The sequence below is a fragment of the Palaemon carinicauda genome, chromosome 24 (assembly GCF_036898095.1).
Source record: "Palaemon carinicauda isolate YSFRI2023 chromosome 24, ASM3689809v2, whole genome shotgun sequence".
Classification (NCBI taxonomy): Eukaryota; Metazoa; Arthropoda; class Malacostraca; order Decapoda; family Palaemonidae; genus Palaemon; species Palaemon carinicauda.
The window spans coordinates 12,144,132-12,171,241 of NC_090748.1; the positions used below are offsets into that span (position 1 = coordinate 12,144,132).

Here is a 27,110-nt window from a genome sequence, read left to right on the forward strand (position 1 = left end):
ATGGGGAAAGTCAAGATAAAAGACACTAGTCAGGGATCTGACAGTGAAGCACGTAAGTAGACAGTATGGAGTATCCTACAGGATAACTCCTGCTTCATTCACAAACTAACCAAATCAAATAACATCTATTTGGCTGTGCCTGATGAAGAACTAAGGAAGCATTCCTTAGTAAGAACTTTGAAGTACTAGACCCCCCACATCTTAATGCTTCACGAACCTTGGTCATAACACAGGCTGATAGTATAATATATAATCTCTCAGAAGTGGAATTGAAAAATTAAATTGAGCAGAGAAATAAGTTTAAAGTTACCAAAATCATCAAATTGCCATCAACCAAAACAACTTTCAAAGTTCAATTGGAAACAATTCAAAGGGTAAGAGACAGCCTTACCAAAGGACTGCTCATTTCAAGTCAATCATTCCCCATAAATACTTTGCTCAGGACGTGTTTGTCTCTATCTCAATGCATGAGATGTTGCAAATACGATCACACAAAAAAGGGCTGCCCTCAACCTTCCACCTACAAAATATGTTCACTATGTGCCTCAGTAGAGCACTATTGGACAGAATGTAATAATCAACAAAACCATAAGTGCATCACATGCAATGGAGACCATCCAACCATGGCAGCAAGTTGCCCTACTAGAAAAACTATGGTTAAGGATCAGGCAAAGGTTCTTAGAAATCAACAATCTCATATCGTTCCAAACAAGTCCTTTGCACAAGCCTCAGCCCCTATCACCTCAAACACCACTTCTCAACTTATGTTTAGCAGCATTACGCTTCAACAGCAAACAATAATGAATACGGCACTGATCATGGCAAATCTTATCGAAGCAGTTGAACGAAGGACTTTCAAAAATATTATATTTCATATCTTCTGTCAAATGAGAGCAAAAATTAAAATTTGTCCTCAACTATATGTACTCAATTTATAATGCCTTTTAGCAAATCAATGTTTATTAAGTGTAATTTTAGACGACCAATCCTTTAGTTATAATTACAATTAATATAATCATATTCTATTAAAATATTTATTTCGATTTAATTTGAGCTTTAAATTCTTAATATTTTTTTAGTTAATCTAAAAACAATTATACTAAAACTTCCAAATATATTTCTCATATGCATAATAAAGTTGTAATATAACTTAGTAGAAATCTTTCGCGAAAAGAAAAATCCCATAAATTTCAAGATTTTCTTTTGGTCATCGATTTTTTTTTCCTTTCATTTTCATTTTTTTGGTCTTCGTTTTTTTTTTTTTTTTTTTTTTTTATATCTTCTTAAACATCGAGAGTTCGTGTCTTGTCATTGACAACACGTTTGATTTGATGAGAAGTTTTGGTATCACGGCTGTATTTTCGTCTTTTAATTGGCCTCTTCATAATTTACTCAGAAATGTTGTCTGAATTCGTTGGAGTGGATTAAAATGTCATACTCTCTCTCTCTCTCTCTCTCTCTCTCTCTCTCTCTCTCTCTCTCTCTCTCTCTCTCTCTCTCTCACACGAAATATTTTTTGTGTCAGCCATTTCATTTGAACAACAGCAGTTTTTAATGTCATAATTTTTCAACGACAGCCTAAATTCTCTCTCTCTCTCTCTCTCTCTCTCTCTCTCTCTCTCTCTCTCTCTCTCTCTCTCTCTCTCTCTCTCTCTCTCTCTTCGAGGAGAAGGACACTCCAAAATTCAACCATTGTTCTCTAGTCTTGGGTAGTGCTACAACCTCTGTACCATGGTCTTCCACTGTCTTGGGTTAGAGTTCTCTTGCTTGAGGGTGCACTCGAGGCATACTCTCCTATCTTATTTCTCTTCCTCTTGTTTTGTTAAAGTTTCTATAGTTTACATAGGAGATATTTATTGTTGTTACTCTTCTTAAAATATTTTATTTTCCTTTCCTCACTGAGCTGTTTTCCCTGTTGGTGCCTCTGGGCTTATAGCATCCTGCTTTTCCAACTAGGGTTGTAGCTTAGCAAGTAATGATAATAATAATGATAATAATAATGATAATAATAATATTAATAATAATAATAATAATAATAATAATAATAATAATAATATATGCCGTACTTATAACTGTAATCGAACAGTTCAACATGTTTCTTCAAAAAGGCCCATAAAAGAAACAAAGGAAATATAAATAAATCACTATATTTCGACCAATACCCATTGAAGAAGGCCAATTTGTATTGGTCGAAATATAGTGATTTATTTATATTTCCTTTGTTTCTTCTATGGATCTTTTTGAAGAAACGCATACAATCACACACATATATATATATATATAATATATATATATATATATATATATATATATATATATATATATATATATAATTTGTGTACCATTTTACTTATGCTTTCTTGATAAGAAGCGCAAGAAACTGCTAGTGATTAAAGCGCGCTGGAACAAAAGTTTTAGCATTCTGGAAGCGAAACACAGAACTCTAAAAGAAATATGAAAGAATAAGTAATAAAAGAACCAACCAAACATTATTGACAACTAAAAAAAAAAAAGGATAAGGAAAAGAATACACACAAAGGCATAAAAAATTCATAGATAGTTATTTTCTCTTTAGTAATCTTATGATATATGTGATAGGATACGCTGTTTCTCATGAATCATGCAATGTTGCAATATCATGTGATGTTGCCACCTCATGAAATGTTGCTGCCTCACGATACGTATGTCATTCAGCGCAGAGGTTTTTTTTTTTTTTTTTTTTTTTTTTTTTTTTTTTTTTTTTTTTCCGGAAGGTTTTCATTAACGAATCAGAAGTTGTAATATGAATAGGGTAGCTTTTTATTTATCTAACTGAAGCATTGTTAATAACATGTTGGATAAAGTACGAAATGTTGTAGCTTTTTTTTTTTTTTTTTTTTTTTTTTTTTTTTTTTTTTTTTTTACCCAGTCTGTGCGGAAGGTTTTCATTAACGAATCAGAAGTTGTAATATGAATTGGGTAGCTTTTTATTTATCTAACTGAAAACATTGTTAATAACATGTCGGATAAAGTAAGAAATGCCTTTTTTTTTTTTTTTTTTTTTTTTTTTTTTTTTTTATTCTGTGCGGAAGGTTTTCATTAACGAATCAGAAGTTGTAATAAGAATGGGGTAGCTTTTTCATCTGACTGAAAACATTGTTAATAACATGTTAGATAAAGTAAGAAATGTAGCTTTTTTTTTTTTTTTTTTTTTTTTTTTTTTTTTTTTTTTTTTTTACCCAGTCTGTGCGGAAGGTTTTCATTAACGAATCAGAAGTTGTAATATGAATAGGGTAGCTTTTTATTTATCTGACTGAAAACATTGTTGATAACATGTTGGATAAAGTAAGAAATGTAGCTTTTTTTTTTTTTTTTTTTTTTTTTTTATACGCAGTCTGTGCGGAAGGTTTTCATTAACGAATCAGAAGTTGTAATATGAATTGGGTAGCTTTTTTATTTATCTGACTGAAACATTGTTAATAACATGTTGGATAAAGTAAGAAATGTTGCAGCAATGGCAAAGAATGGTTGCTGTTGATAGTTCTGTACTAAGCTGCAACTGGACTGAAAAGCAACATATCACAAACATATGAACGTACAACTTACATCCCATTAAACTATCCCAAATAAACCAACATTATCATAACCTTAATAAAAAAATAAAACTAAGAAAAAAACCCATCGAAAATCAGAGGAATTTCAAATATCTCACAGACAAATTGTCATGTCTTTCCTGCTCCTAGACCAAGTCAGCGAACAATCTCTTAATGGATTCGAACCCAGCTATTTTTATATAGTTATAAAGAGTTTTAAAACAATTGGAAACTCTCTTGAAAGCCAACTGAACAAGGTTATACTGGGAAAAACACCCATCGAAAATCAGAGGAATTTCAAATATCTCACAAAAAAATTGTCTTGTTTTTCCTGCTCCTAGACCAAGTCAGCGAACAATCTTTTAATGGATTCGAACTCAGCTATTTTTATACAATTATAAAGTGTTTTAGAACAAATGGTAACTCTCTTGAAAGCCAACTGAACAAAATTATACTAGGAAAAACACCCGTCAGAGGAATTTCAAATATCTCACAGACAAATTATCATGTTTTCCTGCTCCTATACCAAGTCAGCGAACAACCTCTTAATGGATTCGAACTCGGCTGTTTTTATACAATTATAAAGTGTTTTAGAACAATTGACAACTCTCTTGAAAGCCAACTGAACAAAATTATACTAGGAAAAACACTCGTTAGAGGAATTTCAAATATCTCACAAAAAAATTATCATGTTTTTCCTGCTCCTAGACCAAGTCAGCGAACAATCTCTTAATGGATTCGAACTCAGCTATTTTTATACAATTATAAAGTGTTTTAGAACAATTGACAACTCTCTTGAAAGCCCATTGAACTTGTAATAATGCATTTAAAAACAACCACCCATTATGGAAGGGGTCATAGTTGTCTAACCTTGGATACAGAGTTAAATAGTGCCGGAGTCTTTAGGCATTGGGATATTCCTATGTATATTGTCTTAGTGATTAATGTAACATACTTGAAAATACAAGTTAATGATGTTATGATGAAAAAGTGATGTAAAAGGTTATTCATTCTTTAATTAGTTAGACCAAAAATTAAGATAGACATAATGTTTAAAGGCCGTTCATGAATGGCAGATCCAAGGGACAGTGACATTGCCCTTAGCTAGCAGGACAATGCCCTAGAGACTAACCATAAATACAATACCAGCTCCCAAGCCCCCCTCTCCACACAAGCTAGGACCAAGGAGTGCCAGGCAATGGCTGCTGATGACTGAGCAGATAGACCTATAGGCTCCCCCAAGCCCCCCATCCTGAGCTCACAAGGATAGTAAGGTTGCAGCGACCAAAGAAACTACCAAGTTTGAGAAGGACTCGAACCCCAGTCTGGGATTCGCCAGTCTGGGACGGTACCACATTGGCCACCACAACCAAAGCATAAGAGGTGAAAATGTAGTGGTAAATGTAATTTTTTTTTTCACTTTTATTAAGAAAATGTACAGTTTACAAGTTCATTTTTACAAATACATATTTATATAAACATATGTAATTAAGACTATTGAGATGGATAAGACGGAAATTAGAAAAACGTATAATACGAGAGAAATTTTATTAACAATAGGGACATGAAGGAAGGGGTGGGTGGGCTGGAAAGACAGTTTTGGGTCCTTTGGTCTTTTTTTTAATTTTTTTTTTCGACTGAACTATCTGTACAGCTACCTAAGTTGCCTTCATTTTTCACTTACTCTTCTGAAATGAATCTCTCTCTCTCTCTCTCTCTCTCTCTCTCTCTCTCTCTCTCTCTCTCTCTCTCTCTCTCTCTCTCTCTCGGTAAGTTACTCCCCACCATCGTATATAAACAGCACTGAATTGAGGTTAGAAATAGAGTAGAGGGACACCCGGTAGAGAGCATACCTTCGCCACGCCAAACAGTCTTATTTTTCTCTCATCTCCACTGCAATCTTATACTCAGATGTATTTTCTTCAAAATCTAATGGGTTTCTCTTTGGGTCGTACCCCACATGTCCACCAAGTTTCGTTGAAATTGGTTTTGTAGTGTTTGCGTAATGATCATAAAAAATCAACGAACACAATGTTTGCCCTTTATCTAACATTGCTATTGTATTCAAAGTACTGCTGTGTACTTGTACTTTGATGTACTTTATCTAAAATGTTACAGATTCATCATTGGGTCATACCCAACGCGACTACCAAGTTTGGTCTAAATCGGTACAGTAGTTTTTGTGTAAAGTTGCTCACAAACAAATGAATAAACATTAAGGGTGAATACATACGGCGAAAGCAAATTGACAATAAAAGCAGTCCAGAAAAAGATGGACAAGAAACATACACACACACGCACACACATACACACACACACACACCCAGATTCCTCGGACCTTGTGTCTGGACGGGGGCCTCTTAGACCCCTTAAAACAGCTCAGAGTTAAGGAAAGGGTAGATGTCTATCAGTCCTGGGTTCGCAAACACCTGCCTTTGATGATGGTCAGGTGGACGAGGTGACTTCGAAGGAGAAGGAGTTCAAGTCGTGTCGTCGTATCTTACATTTTTATCTCACCATTGTTCTTGTGATGGGGAAAACGCCATAGTGTAGAATACAACTTTTTGGTACTGTATAATGTATATTAACACACACACATATATATATATATATATATATATATATAAATATATATATATATATATATATATATATATATATATATGTGTGTGTGTGTGTGTGTGTGTGTGTGTGTGTGTAATCATCATCATCATCTCCTCCTACGCCTATTGACGCAAAGGGCCTCTGTTAAATTTCGCTAGTCATCTCTATCCTGAGCTTTTAAATCAATAATTCTCCAATCGTCCTATCCTATTTAACGCTTCATAGTCCTCAGCCATGTAAGTCTGTGTCTTCCAACTCTTCTAGTGCCTTGTGCGTATGTGTGTGTGCGTGTGTGTGATTGTTTGTATATATATATATATATATATATATATATATATATATATATATATATATATATATATATGTATTATATATATACATATATATATATATATACATATATATATATATATATATATATATATATATATATATATATATATATATATAGCGTATGTGTCTGCGTGTGTGTGATTGCTTGTATATATATATATATATATATATATATATATATAGATATAGATATATATATATACATACATATATATATATATATATATATATATATATATATGAAATAACTGATGATATTAAATGGTGTTTTCTTGGCAAGAATAATGCACGAAGAGATTAAAGTACTGAGAGAGAGAGAAAGAGAAAGAGAGAGAGAGAGAGAGAGAGAGCGCTCTATCACCTAACCAGCCCCCCCCCCCCGACCCCCCAAATCAGCTGATTGACAGCTCCCCGTGAGACGATATTCCCACCTGAGGAATTCCTTCAAAGATACGGAGAGAGAGAGAGAGAGAGAGAGAGAGAGAGAGAGAGAGAGAGAGAGAGAGAGAGAGAGAGAGAGAGAGAGAGAGAGAACCGTCTGGAAATTCCGTCGATGGAGTTAACGATTCAAAACGTCTTCAGGGAAGTTTTCCCTTCGATATCTTTGGATCCCAGAGAGAGAGAGAGAGAGAGAGAGAGAGAGAGAGAGAGAGAGAGAGAGAGAGAGAGAGAGAGAGAGAGAGAGAGAGAGAGAGAAAGAGTTCATTTCGGTCATCATTCGTGTTCCTAAATCTTAAAGATTTCTCCTTTTTCTGTAGAATCTTTTCTAGACTTCACCCGAGGAAAGAAATGTCACAAAGGAATATTGTATGGAGAAATTATTTATTTTTCGGAAGAAAAGAAAGGTGAATAATAAGAGAGATAATATAAAACAAGATGAAAAAGAAGAGGAGGAGGAATTTCCCTGCAGCAGTTCGAAGAGTCTTCAGAGGCTTCAAGGAATGAATGTGTGTGAGACTCGGAGCTGGGAGCGGATTCTGAGTGTCTCTGGGAGTTCACCTTCTGCTTCTTTTTTTTTTTTTTTTTCAAAATAAGGTTGGTCGAAGGAGAACTATCTGGTAATCTAGCATAGATTTCATGATGTTCGGTATGTACCAAACAGCAATCAACGCAATCAGGAAAGCATTTGGAGGATTCTTCAACGCAGCTGATCTTCAGGAGCAGCATTCGGCGTGTGAGAGCTATTTCATGGATCTCGAAGGACAGATGAAGGAAATTCAGGATTCCTTCGGATTCAGGATGGTCTCTTGGCTAATGCCAAAGAGGATTGAAAACCCTGAGGGCGGGATCGGAAATGTTCCCGTCCTCCAGCGACTGTTGTCCTCCTTCCCTGTGGTCGGAGGATTTTGGAAATCACGGCAGGATCTTCAGTTGTGTCAACTGAAGGTCCAGACTTTGGAACGGAATTTGGAAACGCTCAAGGCTGATACTAAACCTATTAAAATTCTTGGGAAATTTCTCCCAGACTTCGTCACTGGAACTGAGGATGGAACTATTATTCCCCAAATGAGTGGTGGCAATTGGTTCCGTGTTGCTATGGTAGGTATGTTTTTGGCTGGAAACGTCTTATTATGGAAATTCTTGGCTAAAAAGGAGGAAGAAAATGAACAAGCAGAGTTAGGTGAAAATGTTCAACTGGAAATGGAAGAACAAATTGAATTTTTGGACTGTGAACTGGAGAGTGCCTGGGAAGAGGTCCACTCTAGATGCCAGTTGGAATCTAAATTGGAAGAAGAAAAAAAAGAGCTGAAGGCAGAGATTCAACGTCTCTCCAACGCTATGGAAGCTCTTACAAAGGATAAAGCAAATGAAATTGAAAATTTCTCAACCAAGATACAGGATCTGCAAATAATCAACGATCAACTAAAGAGTGAACTCTCTAATAGAGATATTACAATTTGCGAGCATTTAGATGAATTATCTGAGAAGGATTACAAAATTTCTGGACTAAATGATCAATTGGAAAAAGTTCATGAGGAAAATGAAGCCCGTGTTAACAAGGAATCAAAACTTCAGGAAGAGATAGAGGATTTGAAAATAGAGACTCTAGGTCTCTCCAACAGAATAGAAACTCTTACAAAGGATAAAGCAAATGAAATTGAAAATTTCTCAACCAAGATACAGGATCTGCAAATAATCAACGATCAACTAAAGAGTGAACTCTCTAATAGAGATATTACAATTTGCGAGCATTTAGATGAATTATCTGAGAAGGATTACAAAATTTCTGGACTAAATGATCAATTGGAAAAAGTTCATGAGGAAAATGAAGCCCGTGTTAACAAGGAATCAAAACTTCAGGAAGAGATAGAGGATTTGAAAATAGAGACTCTAGGTCTCTCCAACAGAATAGAAACTCTTACAAAGGATAAAGCAAATGAAATTGAAAATTTCTCAACCAAGATACAGGATCTGCAAATAATCAACGATCAACTAAAGAGTGAACTCTCTAATAGAGATATTACAATTTGCGAGCATTTAGATGAATTATCTGAGAAGGATTACAAAATTTCTGTTCTAAATGATCAATTGGAAAAAGTTCACGTGGAATATGAAGCCCGTGTTAAGAAGGAATCAAAACTTCAGGAAGAGATAGAGGATTTGAAAATAGAGACTCTAGGTCTCTCCCAAAAAATTGAAACATTTCAAGAAAAAGAAATCGAGATTGAAAAATTCTCGACTAAGTTGCAAGATATTCAGAAAACCAACGATCACCTAAATGAGGAATTATCTAACAGAGATGCTACCATCGAAGAATATTTAAATAGATTAATTGAGATGGAACAAATAAATCTTGACTTGTGTGACCGACTAGCAAGAGTTGAGGATGAAAAAATAGCCTCTATTTATTGGTTACAATCAAGATTCAAGGATAAGATTGTAGAATTTGAAGAAATTATTGGAGAAATGAAAACAGAGAAAGAGAGGCTGGAGAAGAGCTTGACTGAAGCTAGAGTTAATGATTTGGTCCGGAATGGAAGGTACAGCTGCCTTTTAGAGGAGTTAAAAGCTCTTAAGGATGAATATTCACATAAATTTAGTGAGATGGAGCAAAAGAATCGTGAAATGAGTGAGGAAATAGAAAAACTTGAGGGTGAAAAGGTGGCCTCTATTCATCGGTTAGAATCTGTATTTGAGAAAGAGATTGACGAACTGGAAGATACAATTGAGAAGCAATTGGGGATTATTGGAGAGCTGAATATAGAGAAAGAGAGGCTGGAGATGAGTCTGTCTGAGGCTAAAATGAAAAACTTGACCAGTGAGGGAAATTACACCTGCCTCGTAAATGTGTTTAACGACACAAAGAAAGAAGCCAGTAGGGCGAAGGATGAGCTGTCTAAAGCTGTAGAAGAGATTGACGTACTAAAAGATAGTATGGCTTCCATCGCCAAGGAGAGAGATAGTCTCAGTGAACATGTCTCCCATCTAAGTTCAAGTACGGAAAACTTAAAGAAGAGGATCGTCCAAATAACAAAAGAAAATGTTAGTCTGAAGGATGAGCTGCTTGCAGCAAATGAGATCACCTCTTCACTCAAGGAGGAACTTGAAGGGAGAGATAAGAAGAAAGAACTGAACAGACCTGGAACGAGAAAAGTGAGACTTAACAGGTCAGGTTTGGAAATCTTGACCGAGATGGATGGACAGAAGGAAGATGTCCAAAAGGATGTCAGTGTCAATGAAGAGGAAGTCAAAGTAGTTCAGGCAGCAGAGGACCTGGATTCCAACGGACATAAGGAGGAGAAGGAGGTCGTTGGAGGACCATCTGGTGTGGGTCAGGTGCTGAGCTGGCTGCTAACCGCCAAAGAGGCTCTCCCTGACAACAACCACAAGGAAGAGCAGAAGCTCCAGAAGGAAACTTCTCCCAGTGAAGAGGAGGAGAAGGAGGAGGAGAAGGAGAAGGAGAAGGAGGATAAGAAGAAGAAGGAAGAGGATGAGGAGAAGGAGGAGGAGAAGGAGGAGGAGAAGAAGAAGGAAGAGGAGGAGAAGGAGAAGGAGGATAAGAAGAAGAAGGAAGAGGATGAGGAGGAGAAGGAGGAGAAGGAGAAGGAGAAGGAGGTCTTTGGAGGGCCATCTGGTGTGGGTCAGTTGCTGAGCTGGCTGCTAGCCGCCAAAGAGGCTCTCCCTGACAACCATCACAAGGAAGAGCAGAAGCTCCAGAAGGAAACTTCTCCCAGTGAAGAGGAGGAGAAGGAGGGGGAGAAGGAGAAGGAGGAGAAGAAGGAGAAGGAGGATAAGAAGAAGAAGGAAGAGGATGAGGAGGAGAAGGAGGAGGAGAAGGAGGAGGAGGAGAAGGAGAAGGAGGAGGAGAAGGAGGATAAGAAGAAGAAGGAAGAGGATGAGGAGGAGAAGGAGGAAGAGAAGGAGGAGGAGGAGGAGGAGGAGGAGGAGGAGGAGAAGGGGGAGGAGAAGGAGAAGGAAGAGAAGAAGAAGGAGGAGAAGAAGAAGGAGGAGAAGGAGGAGGTGAAGGAGGAGAAAATTGCAGAGAAAAAACCTGCTCGCAAACTTATCGTTTTTGACCTGGAACCTGAGAAGCCCAAAAGGGTCTTCTCATCTCACATCACCTTCCAAGGTGCAAAGGTTGGAGCTAACCCCACAAGGGACTATGCCCTAAAGGGGCACGTGACTGTCGCCTTGGATGTCCCAAGGAAGTTCCACAGAGCCATATATGGAGTGGAAGGAAAGACGCTGAGGGAAATCACCCGGCAGAGTGGCGTCAGCTCCATAGATATGCCAAGAAGGCACGAATACAGTAACTTGATCAGTATCAGTGGAACCATTGGGTATGTTCAATTAGCAGCTGATAATATCGATAAGATTCTGAGGAGACTTCCCGATTATTAAATACTTCAATCAGGATAAAAAAAATCTAGAAAAAAATGAAAAAAAAAAAAAAAAAAAAAAAAAAAAAAAATATATATATATATATATATATATATATATATATATATATATATATATATATATTGTTCATTTTGAAATTGAAAGGAAAATATATTTTGTTTATAAGATGTGTTTCTAAGTATAATTTTAGTTTATTTTGTGAGGAAAAGGAGATTTGGCTGAGTTTTGCAGGACCAGAACCAGGATCTTTGGCCTGAATGACTACCCACCTTAAAGGACGCTTGGATGGACAGCCCAGTTTGAGGGATGCAATGCTTAATTATCCAGCTTGTACAATGCTTGGAATAATCTGGAAGACTGGCGCTGCAGACAGAAAAAGCCTGGCTTAACCGCCAGGCCAACTGATGCGGCTCGGCTTAACCGCCCGGCCAACTGATGCGGCTCGGCTTAACCGCCCGGCCAACTGATGCGGCTCGGCTTAACCGCCCGGCCAACTGATGAGGCTCGGCTTAACCGCCCGGCCAACTGATGCGGCTCGGCTTAACCGCCCGGCCAACTGATGCGGCTCGGCTTAACCGCCCGGCCAACTGATGCGGCTCGGCTTAACCGCCCGGCCAACTGATGCGGCTCGGCTTAACCGCCCGGCCAACTGATGCGGCTCGGCTTAACCGCCCGGCCAACTGATGCGGCTCGGCTTAACCGCCCGGCCAAAGTGATGCGGCTCGGCTTAACCGCCCGGCCAACTGATGCGGCTCGGCTTAACCGCCCGGCCAAAGTGGTGATGAGGCTCGGCTTAACCGCCCGGCCAAAGTGATGGTGCTCGGCTTAACCGCCCGGCCAAGTGATGGTGCTCGGCTTAACCGCCCGGCCAAGTGATGAGGCTCGGCTTAACCGCCCGGCCAAAGTGATGAGGCTCGGCTTAACCGCCCGGCCAAGTGATGCTGCTCGGCCTAACCACCCGGCCAAAGTGATGAGGCTCGGCTTAACCGCCCGGCCAAAGTGATGAGGCTCGGCTTAACCGCCCTGCCAAAAGTGATGAGGCTCGGCTTAACCGCCTGGCCAAGTAATGAGGCTCGGCTTAACCGCCCGGCCAACTGATGAGGCTCGGCTTAACCGCCCGGCCAAAGTGATGAGGCTCGGCTTAACCGCCCGGCCAAAGTGATGAGGCTCGGCTTAACCGCCCGGCCAAAGTGATGAGGCTCGGCTTAACCGCCCGGCCAACTGATGCGGCTCGGCTTAACCGCCCGGCCAACTGATGAGGCTCGGCTTAACCGCCCGGCCAAGTGATGCGGCTCGGCTTAACCGCCCGGCCAACTGATGCGGCTCAGCTTAACCGCCCAGCCAACTGCTGCGGCTCGGCTTAACCGCCCGGCCAACTGATGAGGCTCGGCTTAACCGCCCGGCCAAGTGATGAGGCTCGGCTTAACCGCCCGGCCAACTGATGAGGCTCGGCTTAACCGCCCGGCCAACTGATGAGGCTCGGCTTAACCGCCCGGCCAACTGATGAGGCTCGGCTTAACCGCCCGGCCAAGTGATGAGGCTCGGCTTAACCGCCCGGCCAACTGATGCGGCTCGGCTTAACCGCCCGGCCAACTGATGAGGCTCGGCTTAACCGCCCGGCCAACTGATGAGGCTCGGCTTAACCGCCCGGCCAACTGATGCGGCTCGGCTTAACCGCCCGGCCAACTGATGAGGCTCGGCTTAACCGCCCGGCCAACTGATGCGGCTCGGCTTAACCGCCCGGCCAACTGATGAGGCTCGGCTTAACCGCCCGGCCAACTGATGCGGCTCGGCTTAACCGCCCGGCCAAGTGATGAAGCTCGGCTTAACCGCCCGGCCAAAGTGATGAGGCTCGGCTTAACCGCCCGGCCAACTGATGAGGCTCGGCTTAACCGCCCGGCCAACTGATGAGGCTCGGCTTAACCGCCCGGCCAACTGATGAGGCTCGGCTTAACCGCCCGGCCAACTGATGAGGCTCGGCTTAACCGCCCGGCCAACTGATGAGGCTCGGCTTAACCGCCCGGCCAACTGATGAGGCTCGGCTTAACCGCCCGGCCAACTGATGAGGCTCGGCTTAACCGCCCGGCCAACTGATGCGGCTCGGCTTAACCGCCCGGCCAACTGATGAGGCTCGGCTTAACCGCCCGGCCAACTGATGAGGCTCGGCTTAACCGCCCGGCCAACTGATGCGGCTCGGCTTAACCGCCCGGCCAACTGATGAGGCTCGGCTTAACCGCCCGGCCAACTGATGAGGCTCGGCTTAACCGCCCGGCCAACTGATGAGGCTCGGCTTAACCGCCCGGCCAACTGATGAGGCTCGGCTTAACCGCCCGGCCAACTGATGAGGCTCGGCTTAACCGCCCGGCCAAAGATGAGGCTCGGCTTAACCGCCCGGCCAACTGATGAGGCTCGGCTTAACCGCCCGGCCAAAGTGATGAGGCTCGGCTTAACCGCCCGGCCAACTGATGAGGCTCGGCTTAACCGCCCGGCCAACTGATGAGGCTCGGCTTAACCGCCCGGCCAACTGATGAGGCTCGGCTTAACCGCCCGGCCAACTGATGCGGCTCGGCTTAACCGCCCGGCCAACTGATGCGGCTCGGCTTAACCGCCCGGCCAACTGATGAGGCTCGGCTTAACCGCCCGGCCAACTGATGAGGCTCGGCTTAACCGCCCGGCCAACTGATGAGGCTCGGCTTAACCGCCCGGCCAACTGATGAGGCTCGGCTTAACCGCCCGGCCAACTGATGCGGCTCGGCTTAACCGCCCGGCCAACTGATGAGGCTCGGCTTAACCGCCCGGCCAAAGTGATGAGGCTCGGCTTAACCGCCCGGCCAACTGATGAGGCTCGGCTTAACCGCCCGGCCAACTGATGAGGCTCGGCTTAACCGCCCGGCCAACTGATGAGGCTCGGCTTAACCGCCCGGCCAACTGATGCGGCTCGGCTTAACCGCCCGGCCAACTGATGCGGCTCGGCTTAACCGCCCGGCCAACTGATGAGGCTCGGCTTAACCGCCCGGCCAACTGATGAGGCTCGGCTTAACCGCCCGGCCAAAGTGATGAGGCTCGGCTTAACCGCCCGGCCAACTGATGAGGCTCGGCTTAACCGCCCGGCCAACTGATGAGGCTCGGCTTAACCGCCCGGCCAACTGATGAGGCTCGGCTTAACCGCCCGGCCAACTGATGAGGCTCGGCTTAACCGGCCGGCCAACTGATGAGGCTCGGCTTAACCGCCCGGCCAACTGATGAGGCTCGGCTTAACCGCCCGGCCAACTGATGAGGCTCGGCTTAACCGCCCGGCCAAAGTGATGAGGCTCGGCTTAACCGCCCGGCCAAAGTGATGAGGCTCGGCTTAACCGCCCGGCCAACTGATGAGGCTCGGCTTAACCGCCCGGCCAACTGATGAGGCTCGGCTTAACCGCCCGGCCAACTGATGAGGCTCGGCTTAACCGCCCGGCCAACTGATGAGGCTCGGCTTAACCGCCCGGCCAACTGATGAGGCTCGGCTTAACCGCCCGGCCAACTGATGAGGCTCGGCTTAACCGCCCGGCCAACTGATGCGGCTCGGCTTAACCGCCCGGCCAACTGATGCGGCTCGGCTTAACCGCCCGGCCAACTGATGCGGCTCGGCTTAACCGCCCGGCCAACTGATGAGGCTCGGCTTAACCGCCCGGCCAACTGATGCGGCTCGGCTTAACCGCCCGGCCAACTGATGCGGCTCGGCTTAACCGCCCGGCCAACTGATGAGGCTCGGCTTAACCGCCCGGCCAACTGATGAGGCTCGGCTTAACCGCCCGGCCAACTGATGCGGCTCGGCTTAACCGCCCGGCCAACTGATGAGGCTCGGCTTAACCGCCCGGCCAACTGATGCGGCTCGGCTTAACCGCCCGGCCAACTGATGCGGCTCGGCTTAACCGCCCGGCCAACTGATGAGGCTCGGCTTAACCGCCCGGCCAACTGATGCGGCTCGGCTTAACCGCCCGGCCAACTGATGAGGCTCGGCTTAACCGCCCGGCCAACTGATGAGGCTCGGCTTAACCGCCCGGCCAACTGATGAGGCTCGGCTTAACCGCCCGGCCAACTGATGAGGCTCGGCTTAACCGCCCGGCCAACTGATGCGGCTCGGCTTAACCGCCCGGCCAACTGATGCGGCTCGGCTTAACCGCCCGGCCAACTGATGCGGCTCGGCTTAACCGCCCGGCCAACTGATGAGGCTCGGCTTAACCGCCCGGCCAACTGATGCGGCTCGGCTTAACCGCCCGGCCAACTGATGAGGCTCGGCTTAACCGCCCGGCCAACTGATGCGGCTCGGCTTAACCGCCCGGCCAACTGATGAGGCTCGGCTTAACCGCCCGGCCAACTGATGCGGCTCGGCTTAACCGCCCGGCCAACTGATGAGGCTCGGCTTAACCGCCCGGCCAACTGATGCGGCTCGGCTTAACCGCCCGGCCAACTGATGAGGCTCGGCTTAACCGCCCGGCCAACTGATGCGGCTCGGCTTAACCGCCCGGCCAAAGTGATGAGGCTCGGCTTAACCGCCCGGCCAACTGATGAGGCTCGGCTTAACCGCCCGGCCAACTGATGAGGCTCGGCTTAACCGCTCGGCTTAACCGCCCGGCCAAAGTGATGAGGCTCGGCTTAACCGCCCGGCCAAAGTGATGAGGCTCGGCTTAACCGCCCGGCCAAAGTGATGAGGCTCGGCTTAACCGCCCGGCCAAAGTGATGAGGCTCGGCTTAACCGCCCGGCCAAAGTGATGAGGCTCGGCTTAACCGCCCGGCCAAAGTGATGAGGCTCGGCTTAACCGCCCGGCCAAAGTGATGAGGCTCGGCTTAACCGCCCGGCCAAAGTGATGAGGCTCGGCTTAACCGCCCGGCCAAAGTGATGAGGCTCGGCTTAACCGCCCGGCCAAAGAAGTGATGAGGCTCGGCTTAACCGCCCGGCCAAAGTGATGAGGCTCGGCTTAACCGCCCGGCCAAAGTGATGAGGCTCGGCTTAACCGCCCGGCCAAAGTGATGAGGCTCGGCTTAACCGCCCGGCCAAAGTGATGAGGCTCGGCTTAACCGCCCGGCCAAAGTGATGAGGCTCGGCTTAACCGCCCGGCCAAAGTGATGAGGCTCGGCTTAACCGCCCGGCCAAAGTGATGAGGCTCGGCTTAACCGCCCGGCCAAAGTGATGAGGCTCGGCTTAACCGCCCGGCCAAAGTGATGAGGCTTGGCTTAACCGCCCGGCCAAAGTGATGAGGCTCGGCTTAACCGCCCGGCCAAAAACCTGAATTGTTTAGACTTTAGATAAAAAAAAAAAAAAAGAGGAAGGAAGGAAGGAGGGTCGTGGGAACCAAGCCTGCTAACATTGAAGTAGGCAAAACCCACCTGATGAGCCCTTTGGTCAGGGCGAAACCCTTAGGCATCGACCACACCGGGAGCGACTAGCGGCGAGGTTAGAGGCAAGAGGTTCCAGCGGCAAATTGAAACGTATGGTATCGCATGCGGGTGGCCACATTGGAGGCACGAGAAGCCTCCAACCGCTGCAGCTGCCACCAAGCTGTTTCATGTTTTAAAAAACCGCGGCAGTTTCGAGCGCCTTCAATCAAGATTACACCATTTATCATCGGTTCCTGAAGGGGCACACGTTCTGTTCTTCGTTTTCAGCCATGGCTAATCAACAGTTTATTAGGAAGATGTTTCGGAGAGCAAAAATAAGTTAAATAAATGGAACATATGGCAATCAACGGCAAATGGATGGTAATAAAATAGTGGGTAGGCAAATGCCTTATTGTGCTTTGCAACCTATTTAATCACCATTATATATATATATATATATATATATATATATATATATATATATATATATATATATATATATATATATATATAAAACACAAAAAATCTAAGAGGGAGTAGAGAAATTTCACATGTAAAAAAACAAACAATATATCTTATGTAAATACTAGTTAATTCTGGAATAAAAGGAACAATGATTTTTCGTGAACTTTATCATATTTGAAGTAATTATAATGGCTGGTAAGAGAGAGAATGAGGTTCTCTATAGTTGTCTATATATACTGTATATATATATATATATATATATATATATATATATATATATATATATATATATATATATATATATATATATATATAGATATATATATATATATATATATATATATATATATATATATATATATATATATATATATATATATATATATCTATATCTATATCTATTGGAAACTTTCAGTGATGAAGCGAAGACAGTCGACTTCTGTACTTGCTGAGAGAGAACTGGGCCCGGGAGGGGGATCAGCGTGGGCTGCAGCTCCAGGACCAGGGGGTACCATTTGCTCCGGGGCCACTTGGGAGCCACTAGGGCCGCTGTCCCTTTGGAAAGGTGGAGAATAACTGGGGAGCCGTTCCACAGTTACACTCATCCGTGGCTGCTTTTGGTACTCGAAACGTAAACAAACGGGCGCCATTGCTAAATGACGTCACGTCTGCCCTCATCCTGAGGGCAGCTCCTTGCTAATCTCCATGATACAGCAGGACAGGGCGGGGCCTGAAAGGCTGGACTAGAATAGACGGTAGGGCCCATCAGGACGTCATGGCTATCTCACCCAAAAATAGATTTTTCGCTTCGCTCAAAATCCGTTTTTTGGGCTCAAGCCATGACGTCCTGATGGAAGTGTACCAGAGAATTAATGTATCGTGGAAAATTTCCCCTTTTTAAAGTAAGTGCCAAGGGCTCCGAATAGAGGTATGTAATGTGTCCTCGGTAGAGGTTCCGTGGGGATCCAGCTTCCTGCCCCCCTGGCAGAGAAGTCCCGGCGGCTAATACCAAAATCTGAAGTGGTCATGGAAGGGCTATTCACCCTGCGGAGAGTTCATGCAGGACTCGGAGACAAGACAGAAGGTTAATATTCGGGTAGGAATATTCTCAAGTATAGACAAGTGATAATTAATCACTATACTCCATGGATTAGAGATCAATCTGGTCTCGAAGGCAGGACGAAGGTAAGTATTCAAGTAGGAATATTACACAGCATGAGTGAGTATATAATACAGATAATTTATATTATTCTTCTCATTCCAAAGGAAAGGGGTAAATGAAACTATGACAATCATGTATTTCATAATGGTAATAGGAGCGGAGAGAGACGCACATGTAATAAAATAGACATTTTATTTCATAAACTGCAGGTTATAGTAATAATAATTGCAATAACAGGTGTAAAGTTAATTTACAATAATAAGAATAATGTACATAGAAAATAAAAGACTTCAATCTTGAATCTGAAAGAAATTTCACTTTTAGAAACACAAGTTCCGGAGGAACGTCAGTCTTTTTTAAAGAAAAATACATCATGCCCTAAGGCATGTGGCACTCATGTGAAGTCTATGACATTTCACCTTGATAAGAACAGTCTATTAGAAACACTAAGTGTCCATGAAATCACTATGTATCACACAAGGGTCAACACAGGCACCCGTAGAGTTAAAGTCCCAAGTAACTCGATGTTCTATGCAGAGTTAAACGGCAGGTTTCATAACACTACCTGCGGCTACCACGAAATGTTTAACTTCATGCACCTGCTTCGCGTAGTGCTTGAAGAAAACGCGCGACGATTTCCACCCTGTGAAGCTCTTGAGGCTTTCGAAATCCATACTCTGGAAGAAATTCAGAGAAGACGCGACTTTTCTAGGATCATGACCTGCGGGTGTACTGTCAGGATCCGCTCTGCGAATGAAGTAGGTGATTTTCGCTCTTAGTTGTTTCAGTGACAGGTCGCTACCCGATGTTTCTCCTTTGAAGAGTTGACCTCCACCGAAGTCTGAAGTTCTTCGAAGATAGACCTTAAGACTCTCCACTGGGCATAGAGAGACATCTTCCTTCAGGGGGCAGATTCTCCAGGGGCCCCAACTCTTGGTGGGTAATTCATTTTTTGCGAGAAACGTCGGATCAGGAAAGAGGGTAAGTTCTCCTGTATCTGCGAACAGGATATGACCCTCGTCTCTTGATAATGCCACTATTTCGCTGACTCGGGCTCCCGAGGCGAGAGCAAAAAGGAAGATAACTTTTTGAGTCAGGTCCTTGAGAGGGCACGAATCGTTGTCCAGGTTAGAGGCAAAATGGAGCACCTTGTCCAGGGACCAGGAGATAGGTTTTGGCGGAGGTGCTGGGCGTAATCTAGCGCATGCCTTTGGCAGTTTATTGAAGATATCGCTGGACAGATCAATCTGGAAAGCGTACAGTAGTGGTCTAGTCAAAGCCGATTTGCAGGTGGAAATCGTGTTGGCTGCTAAGCCTTGTCCATGAAGGTGAATGAAGAAGGACATGCAAAAATCAATGGTGATGTCCGTAGGATTTTTTGCTTTGACGAACGAGACCCACTTTTCCAGGAAGATTTGTATTGCCGTCGTGTGGATTCGGTCTTGTATTCCTCAAGGAAGTCTAGACTTTTCTTCGAGATCCCAAACCTTTTCTTTGCGGCCAGGGAGAGAAAATCATGAGATGAAGGTCCCTGACTTTCAGTGATGAAGTGAAGACAGTCGACTTCTGTACTTGCTGAGAGAGAACTGGGCCCGGGAGGGGGATCAGCGTGGGCTGCAGCTCCAGGACCAGAGGGTACCAATTGCTCCGGGGCCACTTGGGAGCCACTAGGGCCGCTGTCCCTTTGAAGGTTCTCAGTTTGGAGAGGACTTTCAGCAGAAGGTTGGGGGGAGGGAACATGTATATCCTGACCATCTGTTCCAATCCAGTGACATGGCATCCACTGCTTCTGCCTTGGGGTCCTCGTATGGGGCTACATATCGAGGAAGTTGATTGTTGTCGCTCGTTGCGAAGAGATCGATCTGAAGTTCCGGGACTTGGCGAGAGATGAAGGAGAATGATCTTGCGTCTAGAGACCATTCCGACTCTATTGGGCTTGTCCGTGATAGAGCGTCCGCCGTCACGTTGCGGAATCCTTGTAGGTGAACTGCAGACAGGTGCCATTTCTTCTTTTCTGTCAGACGGAAGAAGTACCTGATTTATCTGGGGCGATCTCGATCCCTGATGATTGAGACATCTGACTACCACCGAGTTGTCCAGAGTCAGACGGATGTGGATCGAGGGAGGCGGAGAGAGTTTCTTCAGGGTGAGAAGGACCGCCATGGCCTCCAAGATGTTGATGTGAAACGTCTTGAAGAGGGGAGACCATGTTCCCTGAACCTGTCGTTGGTGGGAGTGACCTCCCCAACCCTCCAGTGAAGTGTCCGTGTGGATGTTGAGCGATGGAGGCGGGTGTTGAAGAGGAATGGACCTTTTCAGGGCCTTTGCTTCCGACCACGGCTTTAATAGTAAGCGAAGTCTGTTTGGGAGCCGTCTCTTGAGGTCTCTTCGAGCGATGGATGCAGAACGTCTCCAGACTCCCGCAGCATCCTTTAGCTGTGCGCGAAGCACTGGGTTTGTCACAGAGGCGAACTGTAGAGAGCCTAGAACTTGTTCCTGCTGTCGTCTTGAGATCCGTTTGGATTTCAGCAGTTTTCTGACAGACCCTGCTATTTCCTTCCTTTTCTTCTGCGGGATGGAAAGGCGGTGTGACTGAAGATCCCAATGGATTCCCAACCATTGGAACTTCTGAGCTGGAGAGAGGCGAGATTTCTCGGCGTTTATCTTGAATCCCAGATATTCTAGGAACTGGGTGACTTTGTTGCAGGATCTTACACAATCTTCGGGCGATGTCGCCCAGACCAGCCAGTCGTCTAGGTAAGCCATCACTTGGACGCCGCGAAGGCGGAGCTGTTGGACGATGGCGTCTGCCAGCTTGGTGAAGATCCGTGGGGCCATGTTGAGCCCGAAGGGCATGGCCCTGAAGGCGTAACTTTTCCTTTGGAGTCGAAATCCTAGGTAGGAGGAAGCGTGGTGATTCATTGGAACGTGCCAATAGGCATCCGCCAGGTCTATGGAGACCGTGTAGGCCCCTTGAGGCAGAAGGGTTCTTATTTGTTGGAGAGTCAGCATCTTGAACTTGTTGTTCGCAATGAACTTGTTGAGGGGGGATAAGTCTAGAATGACTCTGAGTTTGTCGGAGTCCTTCTTGGGAACGCAAAATAGTCTCCCTTGGAACCTGGTTGACTTTAACCTCCTGATCACCTTCTTGTTCAAGAGTTCTAGGACGTATTCTTCCAGGAGGGGGGGGTTGACTGTTGGAAGAATTGCTGGAAGGCTGGTGGTGGTTGTGTCCAGCTCCAGCCTAGTTCCTTCTTGACGATGCTGTGTGCCCAGGGATCGAAGGTCCAACGATCCTGGAATTGGCGGAGTCTTCCTCCCACCGGAAGCACTTCATTGCTTCTGGTTTCCCGAGGGTTTGCCACCTCGGCCGCTAGCTCCCCTTCTTCCTCTGCCTCTGGAGGGGCGGCGAGACGAATCTCTGCCGGAACCTCTGTTTGAGCCCCTACCACTGGGACGAAAGGTAGTAGTATGCTGCTCAAATGCAGGGGTAAAGACCGGTGACTGCGATACCACCAGCTGGGTGACCAGCTGAAAGGTCTGCTGTGGCTGAGCTGCCACTTGGGGAGTAGCGGAACCCGGAAACTGCCGTCTCTGTTGACGTTGCTGGGGTTTCTGTTTCAGGGATTTCTTCTTAGGTTAAGGGCCATCGTCCTGAGAGGATTTCCTTTTCTTTGACATGCCCCACTTATGGAGAAGGTTCCTGGTCTCCGTGGCGGCCTTGTCAGCAATCTCTTTCACCAAGGAAGAGGGAAAGAGGTATTTACCCCAGATATTGGAGGAAATCAGTCTCCGGGCTTCGTGTTTTACCGTCACGTTGGCAAACACGAATTCACGACAGGCTCTGCGAGCCCTAGTGAAGCTGTACAGGTCCTTCATTACCGTTGACAAATGCGTTTTGGCTAGGACCATGTAGAAGTCCGGGATTCTAGTGTCTCCGGCCATAACATCGAGCTGTACCTGGAGGGACAGCGATGCGGCAAGCCTCTCCTTCGTATCCTGTTCCCTACGAAGGAGGTGATCATTTAGCTTTGGGAGGTCCTCATTAAACTGACGACCGGCTACGTCAGGCTCTAACTTCCCCACTGTGAATGTTGACTGCACGTCTTTCCAGTGTCTATCATCAGGGGGAACAGTAAGGGAGAAGGGTCTGCACTCCTCCAGTACAGGGCAAGGTTTCCCTTCTTCCACTGCTTTCAATACCGCAGTGAAGGCCTTTTCTATAAAGGGGAAGGTCGCATTGTTCGGCGCAACGAAGGTTGGGTGATTCTTGCTAAGCGCCGGCATCTTGGAGTTAGTGAAACCCCTACTCTTCACCGCATTGGCTAGCATAGCCTGGGCCATCGCGAGATCGAACACGATTACTTCCTTCGGTTCGGTCTCTTCCTTTGAGGCTGGTTCGGACCTGAGCCGGACATAACAGTCTGGATAAGCCTCGAAATTCGGGAAGAATTCCACTTCTTCTAACACGATCGAGCCGACCTTCTCACTGATGAAGATCTTGCCAGTGGTGATCGGCATATGCTAGGCATACCTCCATGGGTTAGTATCCGAGCAAGCGGGGAGGTCCTTAACCGAAATCCGTTTCGGTTGTTTAAAACTTCCTAGGTTAGACCTGAATAGCTCGTGGGTCTCGTGAAGTTTTCTTTCCATGAGGGCTTCAAGCATCTTGAAGACCTCCTGAGTGCCTGATGGAAGAGGGTCCGGGGTGGCAGAAGTCGAAGGAACAGGTTCCTCGGCCGGTGCAGGAGTCGGTGTGGGAGTAGGAGTGGGAGCGAATCAGGGTATTCCACCTGATCTTCCTCATAGTCGAGCTCCTCGCCCATGAGGTTCCTCTCCGTCCCTCCGACACGTCCGACATACGTTCCGCGTTGTCGGAATCTAAGCGGCACTCATGCATGGACTGGGCCATGACGATATCAGGTTCCACCACTATCTGGATGGTGGGAATCTGATCACTGGAGTCTTTAGATGCCTTTGGAAACAGCAAGGCCCTCAAATCTTCGGTGGCGAGATACGGTCCGGTGGCGTTCTTCTGGAAGCCACGCACCCACTTGCGTAGCTTCTCTCGAGCGTTGTCCCTTGCCTCCGCTGAAGGAGGATCGTCGAACGCTTCGACCAGACGACTCTTGCAGACTGTACAGTGCTGCGGGTCCCAGTATTTCAGGTCGCCTTTCTTGGTGGCGCAGGGGGCGTGGGTCCAGCACGCCTTGTGCCCGTAGAAGTCCGGGCGCTTCACTCCACAAAAGTTGCTTTCGCACTTCATATACTCCTCCTGTAAAAGAAAGAGATCATGAGTATATGGAAGGCATAAGAATGACTTACATAACTCTAAAATTAAGATTAATTAATCTAAATTTTTTAAAGCATTAATTAATTCATAAGTATTATAATGCCTGAGAGTAGAGAGCGGGAAAGGAAGTAGATAGACACATACTTGTGAATCCCGCCCAGCTGGTTACCGTAACCTTATCATTAGGCAATTTCTTTTGTGGCCGAAGGTCACAAAACGGAAATCCATGTCGATAAGCCGTGGTGGGTAGAAGCTAAGCCTCTAACAGAAATTGCCTGCGAGGTGTATCAGGGGCTGAGACCACTCAGTTCCCTGGGGTAGAAGGGGAATAGGAGACCCCGTATTAGATATAGGTTCCGGCAATCGGCTGTACTAAGACACACAGAGTATGCTGGAATATTGTAATGTGCAATCAGACAGCACAGCCACAGATTTAGATGGTAAGACAATACCTATATATAGAAGTGGCTAAGCCATCTGGCTGCAGTGTGATGACTGTCGACATGTTGTCGGCAGGTATGAGAAGGGGTGCATGTCCCTTGATGTCTCTGGAGGGTGCCGGCAGACCGACAGCACGCCGGAGGCCGGTCCAGCAGGGTGGAAGGCACCAAGAGAGACACATTGAGTATCTAAACATAATACCATCGTGGCGACCGCCGGCACAGCGGCGGATCGCCGACAGGAGGCGGGGGCTCCGGCAGCCGAAGGGTGACGGCCTGGTGAGCTTGGATCAGTTCATAAGATAATTATGTATATGGTTGTATACCTAGACCGCCGGCAATCAATGCCGGCACGCCGGTGGCCGGCTCCGAAGGTCGGCCAGCTGTTACTAGGTAAAGGGAGGGGTGGGACATCGGCTGTATGCCGACGGAAGGCGGCAGCCTCCGGCACACGGAAGGCTGACGACTTAGAGGAGGGGAGGAGTCTTATGAAAGAGTGTCACCAGAGGTAAGGTGGTATCGCCGGCAGTAGAGGCGGCAAGGGACCGGCACCAGGATAGAAGGAGAGAAAGGTAAGGAGGGATTGGAGGGGTGACCACATACCCCTCCGGCATCCCTCCGGAGAGAATGCACTCATGAAAGGAGTATGTACTCCTAGCATCCGGCGGCAGGGGGCCGGCAGTTGGCCGGGTGCCTGGGGTAACCCAAGGGAGGGTTAGAGTGCACTCAAGAGTGGGAACCCCCCGCTGGCCGGACCGCTGCCGGCGACTACCCCCATAGAACGCTATGAAGGGTATATGTACCAGAGCGGCCAGCTCAGCAGGAGAACAAGTTAGCCCTACACCTCCAACCCAGGGGAGGAGCTGTAGGACTAAGGACAGATGTGTATAGGCAAGCCTACACCAAAGGGATAGGTGGGGAGGGAGAAGAAGAGGGGTCTTTCATAGTGGAGGCTCTGTACAAGAACGGCCACCAAGGATAGGGAGAACGCTCCCTAGCCTAGGTTAGGTAACCAGAATGAGATTGGTACAGGAGTACCGTCTCAAACTATAAAAGTACAGAACTAGCCCCTCCCAAAGCTTAACCTAGATAAGGAGAGTTAATTCCTAGGCTAGGTAGGCTGAAGGACACATCGCAAGTTGCAGGAAGGGATGGTTAACCCAGCCAGAGGCAACTGTGGAAGGGCAGAGCCGTTCCTTATTTCTCGACCGCAACCCTAAGGGGGGATCATTCCCTTAGGGTAGACTGAGAAGCGATAAATACTCTGATGGTAGACAAGATTCCCCTATATAGAAGGGGAAGCATGGCCACACAGAGGGAATGCCCGCAGGCAGGGGATTAGGGAGCATATAGGGGTTCCTACATTTAGGTTAGGTTGGAAAGGAACGCAATCAAACTGATCCCCTATATGGTCCCCGAAGGCGAAAACACTTACATCACAGTTAACAGTATGTTAAATAATGCCACAATCTTCATAACTTAACCTAGGATCACTGGTATATATCATGCATGAACACAAGAGCTAGGCTATCTAGCCTAGGGGCTAAGCTAGTGATCTAGTATGGGGTCGAACGACGACCGAGTAGATGAGCGTTAAAACACGATATACGTAATTCCTAGCTATGAAGACTAAATAACTAACAATATCAATTAGTTTAGAGGCCGGATAAAGCTGTTCTGGCTAGCTAAATAAGGCATGCAAAAGAACATAACACAATATTTTACGAAAAGTAGAAGTTACTTTACGGCTAGAGCTTATTTAAACAATACTGGGACCTGGTACTCAACTTTCCTGAAGAAGGCGAGGCTGAAGGTAAAGACATAACGGCGATGTAAGTCGATGAAAATCGCACAAAGGGAAATCCGACTAAAGCAAGGCGCTACAGGCAGAAGGATGAGGACGGACGTGACGTCATTTAGCAATGGCGCCCGTTTGTTTACGTTTCGAGTACCAAAAGCAGCCACGGATGAGTGTAACTGTGGAACGGCTCCCCAGTTATTCTCCACCTTTCCATATCGAAGTGTTAACTCTATATGGGGTGCAGATAGCTATGTGGCGTGTTAATACATACGTCCCCTGTTGATATACGATATCCTAGAGGGAAACCTTTAGGGTACTCGCACCAGAAGTTAGAATTCTGTGATAACCTGTGGTTTAATTCTCTGGGAATATCCCTGTAGTTAAATATACCCAAGGAAGCTACCGAAGGAACCTTCCATCAGGACGTCATGGCTTGAGCCCAAAAATAAGTTTAAAGTTACCAAAATCATCAAATTGCCATCAACCAAAACAACTTTCAAAGTTCAATTGGAAACAATTCAAAGGGTAAGAGACAGCCTTACCAAAGGACTGCTCATTTCAAGTCAATCATTCCCCATAAATACTTTGCTCAGGACGTGTTTGTCTCTATCTCAATGCATGAGATGTTACAAATACGATCACACAAAAAAGGGCTGCCCTCAACCTTCCACCTACAAAATATGTTCACTATGTGCCTCAGTAGAGCACTATTGGACAGAATGTAATAATCAACAAAACCATAAGTGCATCACATGCAATGGAGACCATCCAACCATGGCAGCAAGTTGCCCTACTAGAAAAACTATGGTTAAGGATCAGGCAAAGGTTCTTAGAAATCAACAATCTCATATCGTTCCAAACAAGTCCTTTGCACAAGCCTCAGCCCCTATCACCTCAAACACCTCTTCTCAACTTATGTTTAGCAGCATTACGCTTCAACAGCAAACAATAATGAATACGGCACTGATCATGGCAAATCTTATCGAAGCAGTTGAACGAAGGACTTTCAAAAATATTATATTTCATATCTTCTGTCAAATGAGAGCAAAAATTAAAATTTGTCCTCAACTATATGTACTCAATTTATAATGCCTTTTAGCAAATTAATGTTTATTTAGTGTAATTTTAGACGACCAATCCTTTAGTTATAATTACAATTAATATAATCATATTCTATTAAAATATTTATTTCGATTTAATTTGAGCTTTAAATTCTTAATATTTTTTTTAGTTAATCTAA

The 27,110-nt window shown here is 45.6% G+C and overlaps 1 protein-coding gene across 1 annotated transcript; it reads left to right on the top strand.

The window, feature by feature from the left end:
• LOC137618023 (myosin heavy chain, clone 203-like) lies at window positions 1-27,110 on the top strand. The gene is made up of 3 exons (XM_068347942.1): window positions 1-52; window positions 7,612-10,103; window positions 27,102-27,110. The coding sequence occupies exons 1-3, from the start codon at window positions 1-3 to the stop codon at window positions 27,108-27,110; spliced, it is 2,553 nt and encodes an 850-aa protein (XP_068204043.1).